We start from the raw sequence: 13,709 nt of genomic DNA, 5'->3' as shown, positions 1-13,709 counted from the left end.
AAGACAACCTTAATAAATACAACCCCTACTACAGTTCACAATAACAAGTTGTGAAAATTATACTGAAGCTAATGGAAGGTATGGATTGTTATTTATTTTGTTAGGTACACCTTTATGGGTAACTTCCATCATCATTGAGGGAGCATGAACCTGGAGACCTGCCCTGCACACTAATAACAGTGATCCCTGGTGGATCACATGCCTTGCTTCCCACCCAGGAATAAAACAAAACACAACTCCCACATGGAGTGCTAAACAAAACCTTTTTTTCCCCCTCTAACTAACCACACTGGACAGCTAAGTCATTTACCAGTCACACAACACTTTAACACACAGTACCTTTTTCTTCTCACAACCACACAGCTTCACACAGCCCTGACTGCAGGGTTTCCAACCCTATTATGCAGGGGCCTCTAATTCCATCCTGCCCCTTTTGATGAATATTTTCAAAGGGTAATAAAAGCCCACCAGGCATGGATATGTTTGCTAATATTATGCAATCGGGGAAATAACATGTAAAGTAAGTGTCTCATACAATCTAATAAGAAGGCTTGCATTGGTCATTACAAGCTGAAAAGTGAAGGTTCACATAGAGGCATCTACAAGTCTTCATTCATACTCATGTTTCCAACTGATTTATTCTGTATAACAATTGTGTTAATATTTAAAACATTTAGGGGCAGTCGATTCAATCCAGTCTTGGACATGCTGGCTTCTTTCAAGCAAGGAAATGTGGGGGGAGTCAAGGTTCATGTGGACAGGCTGCAGGTACTTCTTATCCTGCAAATTATGTATAATGTAGTCCATTTGTTTGTCTGTTTACAGACATAATTTATGACGATGATTATTACTATTATTATTATCATTGTGGATTAATGTATAGATTAAAGGTTTGTGTACACTTAAGCATTTTTACTTCCTACAAACAAAACAGACTATTTTCATTCTTTGTCCTACTGTATATGCTGTCTGAATAAAAAACAGCAATTTTTTTATCTTTCTTTTTTTTTTTTTTTTTATAAATACCTTGGTGTGTAAAGTCACTACTGATCTTTCAAATTACTATCCATTTGTATGGCAAGACTGCTTTATTTGATTTTATTTAATGGGATAGAAAATGAGCTGACAGTACCGGTCAGGGGAATAGCCGTGTGAAATACAATTGCACTTTCAATTTGAGTTCCTGCAATTGATCTGGCTCTCCTTTGAATCTTTCAGACTTTGATATCTGGAGCAGTGGTGGAGCAGTTAGACTTTCTACGAGTTCACGAATCAGAAGAGTAAGTCATGCATGTAGAAATTAACTTTTCTATTGACACATAATAATTAGTTTTTCCATGTGTATTAAGCAAATTTTTCCTGCTTTGCACCCACTTTGTAATGTAACCTTTAAACAACTTAATTCTTCAGTATGTCGTTTAGTATTATGAGATTTGATAAATATGAAAAGATAATATTGTTTAAAGATTGTGCTCACATTAATCCTTTTGAGAAAGTGTGCTTGGTTAAGTACTTTTATTTATTTATTTATTTTTCCCCAGACTACCACAGTTTAAGAGTTTTGAAGAGCTGGAACTACCCAAGCACTCAAAGGTAAAGCGACAGACCAGCACCCCCAATGCATCTGACCTGGAGCAGCAGCCTGAGATCAATATCAATGACTGGAAGCAAACATCCACGTTTGAGATCCTTCAAAAACTTGATGTAAGTTAATTGTGTGAAAGCAAATGGCTCCAATTCTGCACCTATAAATAATCCAAATTTGACTTGATTGTTTTGACACTGTTTCCAGCATGTGTTGCAAGGTATATGGGGGAAGCGGGGTGGCATGGTAAAGAGATACCCCAGCATGCCACTGAGCAAGAGCTCATGTACAACTCATAATAAATTACACTGAGCATCAGGAGAGCTGTCATAATCTGAGCTGTATTGTATTTATTTAAATCACACCAAGGCTAAAAATACATTGTTTAAAACAACATTATGTTGGTAGCACTTTAGACTTGAATAGCCATGTAAATACATTTCAATAATTACCAATGGTTCCCTGCTTGTACATGGTAACCACTGTACGATTTCATAGAAATGGCCTTGTGAACAACATTTTGTTACCTAGTGTAATTACACTACAACACCATGCCAGAAGCCATTTCCATGTAATTACACAGATACTACACCAACATATACAATAAGAGCAGAAACCATTGATTGCCACCCAGTTGTTACCATTGTTATGTATACCCTATAATCTAAAGTGCTACTTTCATTTAAGAACATAAGAAAGGATGCAAACGAGAGGAGGCCATTTGGCCCATCTTGGTCATTTGGTTGGTTAGCTTATTGATCCCAGAATCTCATCAAGCAGCTTCTTGAAGGATCCCAGGATGTCAGCTTCAGCAATATTTCTGAGGAGTTGGTTCCAGACTCCCACAATTCTCTGTGTAAAAAAAGTGCCTCCTATTTTCTGTTCTGAATGCCCCTTTATCTAATCTCCATTTGTGACCCCTGGTCCTTGTTTCTTTTTTCAGGTCGAATAAGTCCCCTGGGTCGACATTGTCAATACCTTTTAGAATTTTGAATGCTTGAATCAGTTCACCTCGTAGTCTTCTTTGTTCAAGACTGAATAGACTCAATTAGTTTAGCCTGTCTGCATATGACATGCCTTTTAAACATAGGATAATTCTGGTCGCTCTTCTGTGCACTCTTTCTAGAGCAGCAGTATCCTTTTTGTAGCGAGGTGACCAGAACTGAACACAATATTCTAGATGAGGTCTTACTAATGCATTGTAAAGTTTTAACATTACTTCCCTTGATTTAAATTCAACTTTTCACTATATGTCTGAGCATTTTTGTTGGTCTTTTTTATAGCTTCCCCACATTGTCTAGATGAAGACATTTCTGAGTCAACATAAACTCCTAGATCTTTTTCATAGATTCCTTCAATTTCAGTCTCCCATATGGTATTTATAATGGACATTATTATTGCCTGCGTGCAGTACCTTACAGTACCTGCGTGCAGTACCTTTTCTATGTTAAATGTAATTTGCCATGTGTCTGCCCAGTTCTGAATGCTGTCTAGATCATTTTGAATGACCTTTGCTGCTGCAACAGTGTTTGCCACTCCTCCTGTTTTTGTGTCGTCTGCAAATTTAACAAGTTTGCTTACTATAATAGAATCTAAGTCATAATACTGATCCCTGTGGTAATCCACTTGTTACCTCACTCCATTTTGAGTTTTCTCTTCTAATCAGTACTTCCTGTTTTCTACATGTTAACCACTCCCCCTACTGTGTTCAGTTTGAGAATTAATCTTTTATACGGGGCTTTGTCAAAAGCTTTCTGTAAATCTAAATAAACCATGTCATATGCTTTGCAATTATCCATTGTTGCATCCTCAAAAAAATCAAGCGGGCTAGTTAGACACAATCTCCCTTTCTTAAAACCATGCTGACTGTCTCGCAGGATACTTTACCTTATAGGCAATTTTCCATTTTCCTTATTGTAGTTTCCATAAGTTTACATATAATAGAAGTCAAGCTTATTGGTCTGTAGTTACCTGGGTCGGTTTTGTCTCCCTTTTTGTAACCACCAGTGTGTTGCTAACCATTTTCTTCTGTTTCCAGGACTGCAGCTGCCTCGCAAGCCAAGCTCTCCTTGCCAATTTACTATTGAAAAGGGAAGGCCCTGATTTCTATACTAAAGAAGGTATTAAAGTTTAAAAAGTAATTGCATATACAGTCCAAAAAAAGTCCATGGTTGATTTTTCAGGCCCAGTACTAAGAACACAATAACAACAGAAGCATGTATACTGAGAAACGTTAGTATTTGGTGTATTTATATTATATTTAATTTCCATAAGCTATATTTACTCCAGGTGATAAATGTGTTTTATAAAAAGACTAGAAGATTTTAAAAAAAATCCTTTACTTTGCACAAGTAAGTAGAGTTATTCCTGGATTGGATTTTTGAAATGGTATCAGTAATAACCTTAATTTGTTGTCCCGGTCAAAAACAGTAAAATTGTTAATCGCCTGGTTTTGCTATTTTGTGTGTGTGTGTGTGTGTGTGTGTTTGTGTGTTTTTGTGTGCGTGTGTGCGTGTGCGTGTGTGTGTGTGTGTCTATATATATATATATATTCTTTTTTTTATTAAGTACAAAACTGCATCAGTGTGCTTTGCAAGTTAATAGCAGAGTAATGTATTAGGTCGTGTTAGCGCCATTCTAAAATAAACAATTATACAGATTATTTATTTAATCATTCTGATTAGGAGTGTATAGCATATGTTTAAATAGTAATAGCTGATCTATTTTTTGTAAATCTGGCTTTTAGTTTGGTCAGACACCAAAATCCAAGATGAACTGGACAAAACAAAAATAGTAAAATATATTCTGTTTTTTCTTAAATTACTTTGTTTAATGCCAACAGTAGGAGAACCATGCAGAATTGCGTAAACTGCATTATTCTCCTACTGTAGGCATTCTTTACATGTATTAATTCAATTAACGAAGTGCTCCCCAATGCTTTCTTCCATATCAATATGTAATAATCTAAAATATGCTATATTAAAAACCAGAGCAATACATCAATAGCTGCCATCTTTCAATATGCCAGATCAGTCTCCGAGTGTATTTTGGTTTTGGCCTCTTTTGACCCCTATAAATGACCCCTATGAGCTGACAACCATGTGAGCAGTATGATTAGAATCCCAACCAACCTGAGCAGGTGTGGAACCATTAAGCAGTAAGTGAAAGGCTTTGTATCCAATTGCCTGTACTTTGCCACTCAGCCCTACATTAACAGGAATAGGAAAGGATGTTGAGTTAACTTTGGAAAAAAATAACAGAAGAACTAATGCACTGTGTGAGTGAACAGAGATAATGCGTTTACTAACCATCAAAACCTATGAACATTATTTTGATGCAGTCTGATTCTAATCTGCAAAGCACTGAAGGAACTAAATATATTTTATATGTATTCTGGCAGGATAAAGATCATTGTTGAAGCTGTTTTAAGCTTTGGATTTTTATGAAATTTGACTTATAAAACAAGTGATGTTAATGGCAGTCTTTGTTAAAAATATGAATCATTCTGTTGTCCAAAATATATGAATAACACTGAAATGTGCGCAACTGTTGTATTGGGCATGCTAACTGAGCGTGAAATTATGAATATGTTGTTGGATCAAAAACATGATGTCGGATCACCTATTTAAAAGTGAACCATTTCAAATGCCATTTTATTTTTACCATAAATAATAAGTGAAAGAACATTCTGTGTTACTATTTCTCTTCAAGGCACTGTCATGGATCTGCTGGAGAGAATTTACAGAAGAGCTGGAACCAGAAAACTTTGGTCAGCATCCTTTGCATTATTTATTTCAAACCTATTCAAATTTCTTAAAATGCATGAAGTGGTATATTTAAGTAACAGTGCGGGAGGTAATGCTGAAATGACTGCATGCATAAAGAGAACGTTTGTCTAAATATTTTAATAAAAAGCTATTGTGAGGTTACTGTTAACACGGATGAAGCTGGTTAAGGTTTGCAGCAACATAATTAAAATGTAAACTTAGGGTTATTTTTTTTATTTATTTTTTTTCACTGGTCCGTATCCCATATTGTTATATTTTATCAAAAATCTTAAATTTATGGCATAATGTTTACAACTGTCTCTTTTTTGTTTGTTTGTTTGTTTGTTTGTGTAACTTTTCCCTTGTAAATACTGAGAATAAAACTCTAGGTTGGTTATGTTTTACACTGCTGCGTTAACAAAGAAGCTTGCCTCCTCTATAGCTGCACATATTACTACTTTGGTTGTACATGGCAAGCAGGTAATGTACTAAGTTCTTGAAACGTTACTGCATGTGACTCAGAAAGCTTGTCTAGCACTGCTCAGTCATGCAGTTATCAAAGCTTCCAAATAAGTGCTTTTCAATAGGATCGCTTACTAACTAATCAGAACTTTGGTTAGCCCCTTCTCCACTGTCGATTTAAAATACATTAAGATTCCGTTGTAATGTGGTTCTTTCAACCAAGTCCCATCTTGTCCGCTCACAGAAGCTAAAGAAGACCGGACAGTAGTTGGATGGTGCTACAGAGAAAAGTGCTGTTGGTAGATTTGCAAGGAGTCCTCCTCGTTCATTGTTCCACATATTGCTGCCTGATGTTAGAATTTAATGGCCTGAGTAAGAAGAAATTGCAGACACAGAGCCTGAATTCACAAAAGTCATGAGCAATTCTGTGCTACAGCGAACAATGTAATGGGAGTCTTCATTTTTCGCAGCACACAAATTCATGCATTTAACAAGCAGACCCTGAAGGTTTATCTTTATCTTTTTTTTTTTTTTTAACCTCAGGAAATAACACTTGAGTTTCAGTGAATGTATTATTGATGTTTGATGTCAATGTATGCTATTAATTAAGAGAGACAAAAGACAGATCTTTTGAAGGCCACGAGTTTTGCATTTTATATACTGTGTAATATATTGCAAGTATTTTCATTATGTTATCAACAGATAACAAATCAGCACCAATCATGAAACTGGTTAGTCTATAATTTGAGTACTCAGATTAAGTAGCTGTGAATTGACATTAATTTAAGATACACTATTGCCCTGTCACCCTTACATAGAAAAGCGGGGCTTTAGAAGTGGCGTGGTATTTGAAGTAGAGCTATTTTAATTTTGAAGGACAGGTTTGGTAATGAAGACTTATGTGGGGCTTTTGGAAAGTAATTCACTGAGACTGAATTGTGCAGTCTGGGTCATAATTAGACTAGAGTAGTCTTTGTCGACCAGACCAGTATATTGATTGTTGCTGAATCGATATCAGCCCGATATATTTGAATGAACTGCAGCTATGAGTGTTAAGTACTCACTTTATCTTTTCCAGAAATAGGCTTTCATAAAATCAGACTGTGCCTGTCTCTGTCTGAACTAAATACTGAAATAATATCAATTAATTCAGTGGCTCTATTATTTCCTTGTTTTTATTCACTAGGTCTGTTGTACGACTAGCTGCCAGTCTGTTAGGTAAACTAGTGGACAGCCTTGCACCGTCTATTACTAATGTTTTAGTGCAGGGTAAGCAGGTAAGTTAAAACACTTCTAGAATTTTTATGAGAACATGAGTATTTACCTAAACAAAGGTTGGATTTGGATTTTTAATGCTCACTGGTTTCTTATTTTTAAAAAAAGAGAAATCATAACATAATTAATCAGTAATACAAAAATGAAAGGTTTCATTATATAGCAAACGCACACTCTGCACGTTTTGTTCCTGTTATTGCTATACATTGCTAATAGCAGGCAAAATGTAGCTATGTTGTTTCAATACATAATATCATTTCAATTGTATCCATATTTTCAATTCCACATGCCTTACCTGTTAACTTGTGACCTTTTCTTCATTAATATATTAATGTGGCATGACCTCCATATTTGAGTTAAACTCGACCTGTAACTTCATAAAAATGTGATGCACTTTATATTGCTCTTATCCCTGGTGAAGCTTGGAGGTTAATTTGACCAGACATTGAAGAAGTAGGGAGCATGTTCAGAAATAGTCTTTACCCTCTACAGTGAGGAGATTGATCGGATTTCTGAATGGAACTAGGACCCCCTTTTTATATATATTGATCCACCTCGATTTTACTGTTAAGACACACCAGAGCCTGTAACTTATTTCCTAAGTCTAGAGCTCATGCGTGATTAATAACCTCTCTACACTGCTCGCTCAACAAGCGCTGAAGCCACACAATTGTCATTCACTTCGGTCACAATCATGTTTTCAACATGTGATGATAGTGTAATATGAATATTGTATATGTAGGATCAAATCATTGTGCAATGGGGTGCTTATTTCAATCCCTAAACTTTGTTGCTGTTGTATTAATTTGCCTTGTACCTATAAATAATTACCATGTTTTGAAGTACTACATTTAGTTTTAGATATGCACACTGATCAATGTTTCAGGGTATACTTCCTAATAGCAGTCTGTTATTTATTTCATGCAATATAAATGTTTATTTATTTATTTTTAATAGTTAGTGGTGCACTTAACATGTCATGTAAAGTGTGAAGAGTCATAAAACTACAGGGCAGAAGTGTTTTGTTTTTACCAGGTTACTTTAGGTGTTTTCAGTCATGAAGAGGAGGTGATTTGTAATCCTCTGTCTCCTGGAGTCATCAAGGACATTATCTATAGCAAGTGTAACCCCTACTGTGAGCGAGAAGCGGTTGTTCAGCAAGAGCTTGTCATTCACATCGGCTGGATCATCTCCAACTCCCCGGAACTCTTCAGTGGCATGTTGAAAATACGAGTTGGGTATGTTTGTTTCAGGATGCTGACGCTAACAGGGAACTAACAGATGCTGGCAGCTCCAGTTGTCCTTTTTTAAATGCAGAAATAATAAGGTACTAAATTAGTTAAGCGTTTTAGTACTTGTACGTATCCTTTTGTTTGCATGGATAGCATTATTCTTCATATCTTATTTATTTTAGTTTCTGAGCATTAACACTTTGCAGTATAGTCCTAAAACTATAGTGAACTACAAAACCATGAAAATGAAATCAACATTTCTTCCAGGAGATTGCCTTCATTTTTGCTACATGTCATTGTGGAAAATGTGTTATAATTACACCCTTTAAGAATGATTAGTGCACAAAGGTGTGTTTGAAAAGCTTGTTTCTTCTTTGCAGATGGATCATCCATGCCATGAAACATGAACTGAAAATCCGTGCAGGAGACATGCCAGCCCAGGACTTATACCAGCTGTCACCTAGTGAAATCAAACAGCTTCTCCTGGATGTTCTGCAGCCTCAGCATCAAGGAAGGTGGAGAAAAACAGCTGTTCCATCCAGCAGACTTAATTACAAAACTGGTGCACTGAAATAATATTGAGGCTTCAGCATAATCTACTGTAGCTAACTAGAGTATTAATCACACTTGCATCATTCCCCATGACTCATATTTCTTGTTATATCATGCTAATTACTCTTGTTATGTTTAATCAGAACTAAAGTAGCATGCGTTGTGTTCCAATGCTTTCCAATGTTATACACTATTGTAAGTGGCAGATCTTACTTAATCAAGGGGGAATATGTCTCTTAACCTTAAGAAGCTTTCAGCCACTTTCATACCCTCCTGTGATTCATAATTTCTGCTACAATTTTGTTTTTTAAGGTGCTGGTTGAATAGGCGGCAAATTGATGGCTCCCTCAACCGAACTCCTCTGGGATTCTATGACAGACTGTGGCAGATTTTGGAGAGGACTCCAAATGGCATTATGGTTGCTGGCACACATCTTCCACAGGTAAGATTTGCTTTCCAAAATGTATTCTGGGGGTGCTGTCCTTCAAGTGAGAAATCTGGGGGATATTAGGGCTGTTGTTTAAGGAAACTGATTAATCCCTTTCTAAATTATTATAATAATAATATTTGTGTGCTCCCATATTATAATTTAAGAGCCCTCACAAATAATTTATATCACCAGATATCACTCTTATTGCAGCAAAACATTGCATAACATACATTTTGTGTAAATAATTGTTATAACTAGTATTCCTAAAAGAGATATGTTTGCTGTGTTAATAAATGTTATCGTGATAATCAATTTAAAGAGTTGAATATATTTATTAGATGAGATTAGAATTCTAATTCTGAATATAATGCTGTGTTTTGTTTCTTATTTTGGACGCTTTTGAATAACAGTATGTTTACTGTCCTCTGCCCACATCAGCACTAATGCCGCATAAACCTCAGTGTATAGTTGTCCATTTGTAATCCCTTTGTAATGAATTTCAATCTGTTTGACTAGTGAAATGTTGACAAGAATTTGCTTCTGCTGATTAGCAAGTCCCATGTGGCCTAAGAGATATGCCTTAAATACACAGCAGGCTCTTATCTGTTCAATTTTGTTTGCCTGCAGTTCTTGCAAATAGTTCTACGAGATGAGCTCTTGAAAGCAAATGAATAATGGGACAGTTGCTGGAAAACATGCTTTGTTATGTATAATCTGTTATATAACAGCATCTGGAAGTGTTTTTTTTTATTTTTTATTTTGCATTAGTAAAATGACTTTCAAAAACTACTGGGTACGTTTATTACCAAATGCCACAAAGGAAATGTCTTAATTTGTTTTTGTTTAATTTGGCATTGTCTTTAAGCTCAATAATGTTAATGTTAGAGCTGGAATGCTGAAAACGTAGCTGTAATTCTATACATTATGCTATAATGTACTTTAGGATCTAGGTGGAGTTTTAATTGGTTCAATTAAACAATTTAGAACAAGGTTGGAACAAAGACCAGGAGTGGAAAGGCTAACTTTGGCCACCTCTGGTTTAAAACTTCTATAAGAATATCAGCTTGGTTAATTACAGTGTTAAAAAAATAAACACGAAAAACACCAAATATAAGAACAAACAACTGTTTACTAATAAAAGTATACAGAGTACTGTATTGTACACATAATACTACAACAACGTACTATCAATATCTTTAAAATCAGTAAACAATACAGGACTTACATTTAATACAGAAGCATAATTTTAAAATAAGTTGTCCAATGTTTGTTTTTTTATGATTTGCCACCTCCAGCTGTAAATCAATTTTGTGTGCAGCTTCGTAGCCAATTTCAAAGCCACGATTCTGGCATACCCTGTGGAAAGTGTCCACAGCACGCAACTGTTCTTGAAGTGAAGGTTCTTCGGGTTCGCTGTCTGATACAGTACTCATCTGAAAAGTGATGCGTGCGTGCGATGTATTCGTGTGCGTGTCGTAGCCATAGAAATTGTAAAAATAAAAAATTGTCTTTGAGCGGCAGACTAATATACAAAATCCATTAACATTAAAGTCTTTGGGATGCGATTGCTTCCCATGAAAATGCTAATAGCCGAAAGTTGTCTTTATCAGGGTTGCTAATAACCGGCATCTACTGTGTGTGTGTATGTATATGTGTGTGTGTGTGTATATCTGTATACTGTATATATATATATATATAGTCACAAGATCATGCAAGATCTTCCTCTTCATTTGTTGCACACTTGCATGTGAAAATTATAATTGATGGAATTACTTCCACTCAAATATTGTCTTTTGTTGAAGTGTTTAATGGGCCTGTGTTTTCTCTCTCCCTTATTTAAGCAACCCACTTTGTCAGACATGACCATGTATGAGATGAACTTTTCTCTGCTGGTGGAAGATATGCTGAAGAATATTGTTCAGCCAGAGTACAGACAAATTATTGTTGAGGTATGGCAAATTATCTGCAGTTTTACAATTCTGCCTCCTGGAACTACTGCCTGTGAATTAAATGGCTCTTTGCGCCTCTTGGATCGTTGCAAGCAGATTGCAAAAAGGAACATACAGCTAGACTTAAATGTCTAAAAGGATTTTCATAGACAAATATATATCTTGGAAGCTAAGCTATGCATTTAATATAGATTAAAGAAACAAATTGCAGTCTGAGTGTCGGCAACCAAAAGACTCCCATCTTCCTAAAAGCCTAAAAATAGTTGTCATTTTGTTAAATTTTACAGCTGTTGATGGTTGTGTCCATTGTCCTGGAAAGGAACCCTGAGTTGGAATTTCAGGACAAAGTGGATTTGGATAAACTAGTGAAGGAGGCTTTTAATGATTTCCAGAGAGACAGAAGCAAGCTGGAGGGAATGGAAAAAAAGGTGGGTACACGCATGGCCACATAGGGCACAGCGCTCGTTTATGTCTTGCATATTGCATAAATCAAAACCCCTGTGTGATTAACGGCACACATTGCCCTTAAGTTAAACTTAATTTCTCTCTGCCACCTTTGTGGCCACATGCATGGAACCAACAACTTTTTAAAATTCTTCTTCAATAGATCAGTACTATTTAGCAGTAGAAAAATGTTGACTTTTCCATTTTACTCTGCAGGACGAAATGACCGCTTTTTACAACACCCCTCCACTGGGCAAAAGAGGAACTTCAAGCTACTTGACCAAGTCTGTGATGATCGCTTTACTGGAGGGGGAAGTGAAGCCCAGCAACGATGACCCCTGCACAGTCAGCTGAACTTGAGCCGATGAATGGTGCAAAGTGTGTGAGATAGTTTGAGTTAAATTGCAATATTGAGTATGCTGTATTTTGCATTATTGCATGAATAGAACTTTTGAATATTTTCAACCACCAGTGTGCAAAATTATTTTCAAAAGGAAGTGCAACCTTGAGCACATGTTTAATGGTTAAAGAGCATATATAATCTCTTTTAAAATATACAACATGGTATCAGTAAATGTGTTCTGTTGAGAGCATGTGCATGCACCTTTCACTATGTTTTGTGGATTCTGATGTTTTTCTGTAAGCAGGGTAGCCAAATAAATTCCTTACAAAATCTTTGTTTTGAATTTGTGTAAATTATTATTATTATTATTATTATTATTATTATTATTATTATTATTATTATTTTCTATTTTTTACTGGCCAATTTAATCAAGCTGCAGTTATGACTAGGCTAGGCACATTGTGCAAAGATGGTTCTTTGAAGTAGAACTAAATGGTGCAGTTTTGTTTTGTTTGTTTTTTTAAAGAAAGGTGTATGAAATGGACAATGTGAGGTGAATATTTGTGTAAATACAAGAGCCTGGATGAATCAATGTCACATGGAACATTGTATTTTGACAACATTTTAAGCAATCAAAACAAATTATATAATGAAAAAAAAAAACTCTTTGCAGATATGACAATAAATCAAACAATCTACTGGTAATCACTTTATGTGAAATTCATCACTAGTGTGTCTGAAAATAACATGTAATGCAGGTTTATGTAAAACAAAACAAAAAAGAAAGCTAAATATGTTAAAACCAGAAGCAGTTCAAGTGTATTTCTGTTGATAAAAGTTGAAATCATCAAAAAAAAAAAACTCTTTACTTGCTGGATTTTTTTTTTTTTTTTTTTTTGCTGCAGCAGAGGTTTAGTAAATGATGCCCATGGTCTTGAGACAGGTAATTCAATCATGATAACATGCCCATGTACTAATCTCCATAAAGATGAACACATTAACCCTTCCTTCATGATGCCACATCACCTAGTGGTGTTATAAAGCCTGCTCTTTATCACTTTGACAGGTTTTGAAGCAATAAACACTATACATCTCTCAGCCTTAGCAGCGTAATCCTTATTGCACTCAAAAATACATTGCCACCTGCCGTACACTGTACTTCATGTCCCTTTGAAAAGTTTGCAGAGGCTGCTCTGTCAGGAGTGATTAAATACGGTATGATTTGATCAACAGTCTTTTACTTGATACTGCCCCCTGCTGGCCAGATCCTTTATGAAGCCACAGAACACCAAGAAATGGAATAATGAAAGCCCTGAATGGGGATGATTAATTGGAATGTATTGGGTCTATAATGTATGGAATTATTTGTTTGGTTATTTTCAGGAGTGGAATAATAATAATAATATTTTAAGATATAGGCAGTCAATGTACTGTAATTTATTAGTTTCCCAATAACCCCTAATGTATTTACATTTTTGGTTGACTGGAAAAGCAAGTAAAATAACTCACTGTTACAATTGAGAACTGTGGATTGTTTCCGCACAGATTCAATACTATGAGTCGTTAATGGGAATATTTATAAAAGGTCTTTCAGGTAGTTGATAGAAAACAACTACAGATGACCATGCAAGTTATGTGTTTTCATAAGTACGGTGTTAGGTTTGTTGGAC

The 13,709-nt window shown here is 35.6% G+C and overlaps 1 protein-coding gene across 5 annotated transcripts in view; it reads left to right on the top strand.

Annotated features, from left to right (window-relative positions):
• Positions 1-12,373, top strand: part of LOC117424583 (phosphorylase b kinase regulatory subunit beta-like) — a 57,621-nt gene extending 45,248 nt beyond the window's left edge. For 4 of the 5 annotated variants that reach the window (XM_034041064.3, XM_034041065.3, XM_034041066.3 and 1 more), the window contains 12 exons: positions 678-768; positions 1,219-1,280; positions 1,542-1,704; positions 3,624-3,705; positions 5,297-5,354; positions 7,001-7,091; positions 8,125-8,327; positions 8,702-8,836; positions 9,186-9,315; positions 11,145-11,252; positions 11,540-11,680; positions 11,913-12,373. In XM_034041064.3, the coding sequence (XP_033896955.1) occupies positions 678-768; positions 1,219-1,280; positions 1,542-1,704; positions 3,624-3,705; positions 5,297-5,354; positions 7,001-7,091; positions 8,125-8,327; positions 8,702-8,836; positions 9,186-9,315; positions 11,145-11,252; positions 11,540-11,680; positions 11,913-12,050 (1,402 nt within the window). In that variant the 3' untranslated portion in view covers positions 12,051-12,373. Of the gene's footprint in view, positions 1-677; positions 769-1,218; positions 1,281-1,541; positions 1,705-3,623; positions 3,706-5,296; positions 5,355-5,741; positions 5,833-7,000; positions 7,092-8,124; positions 8,328-8,701; positions 8,837-9,185; positions 9,316-11,144; positions 11,253-11,539; positions 11,681-11,912 lie in introns of all 5 variants that reach the window. The other variant, XM_058992717.1, reaches the window with a different exon arrangement.
• The last annotated feature ends 1,336 nt before the right edge of the window (positions 12,374-13,709 follow it).

Source organism: Acipenser ruthenus, chromosome 19 (assembly GCF_902713425.1).
Source record: "Acipenser ruthenus chromosome 19, fAciRut3.2 maternal haplotype, whole genome shotgun sequence".
In the NCBI taxonomy this organism is placed as follows: domain Eukaryota; kingdom Metazoa; phylum Chordata; class Actinopteri; order Acipenseriformes; family Acipenseridae; genus Acipenser; species Acipenser ruthenus.
This window is presented reverse-complemented; position numbering and strand designations above follow the sequence as displayed.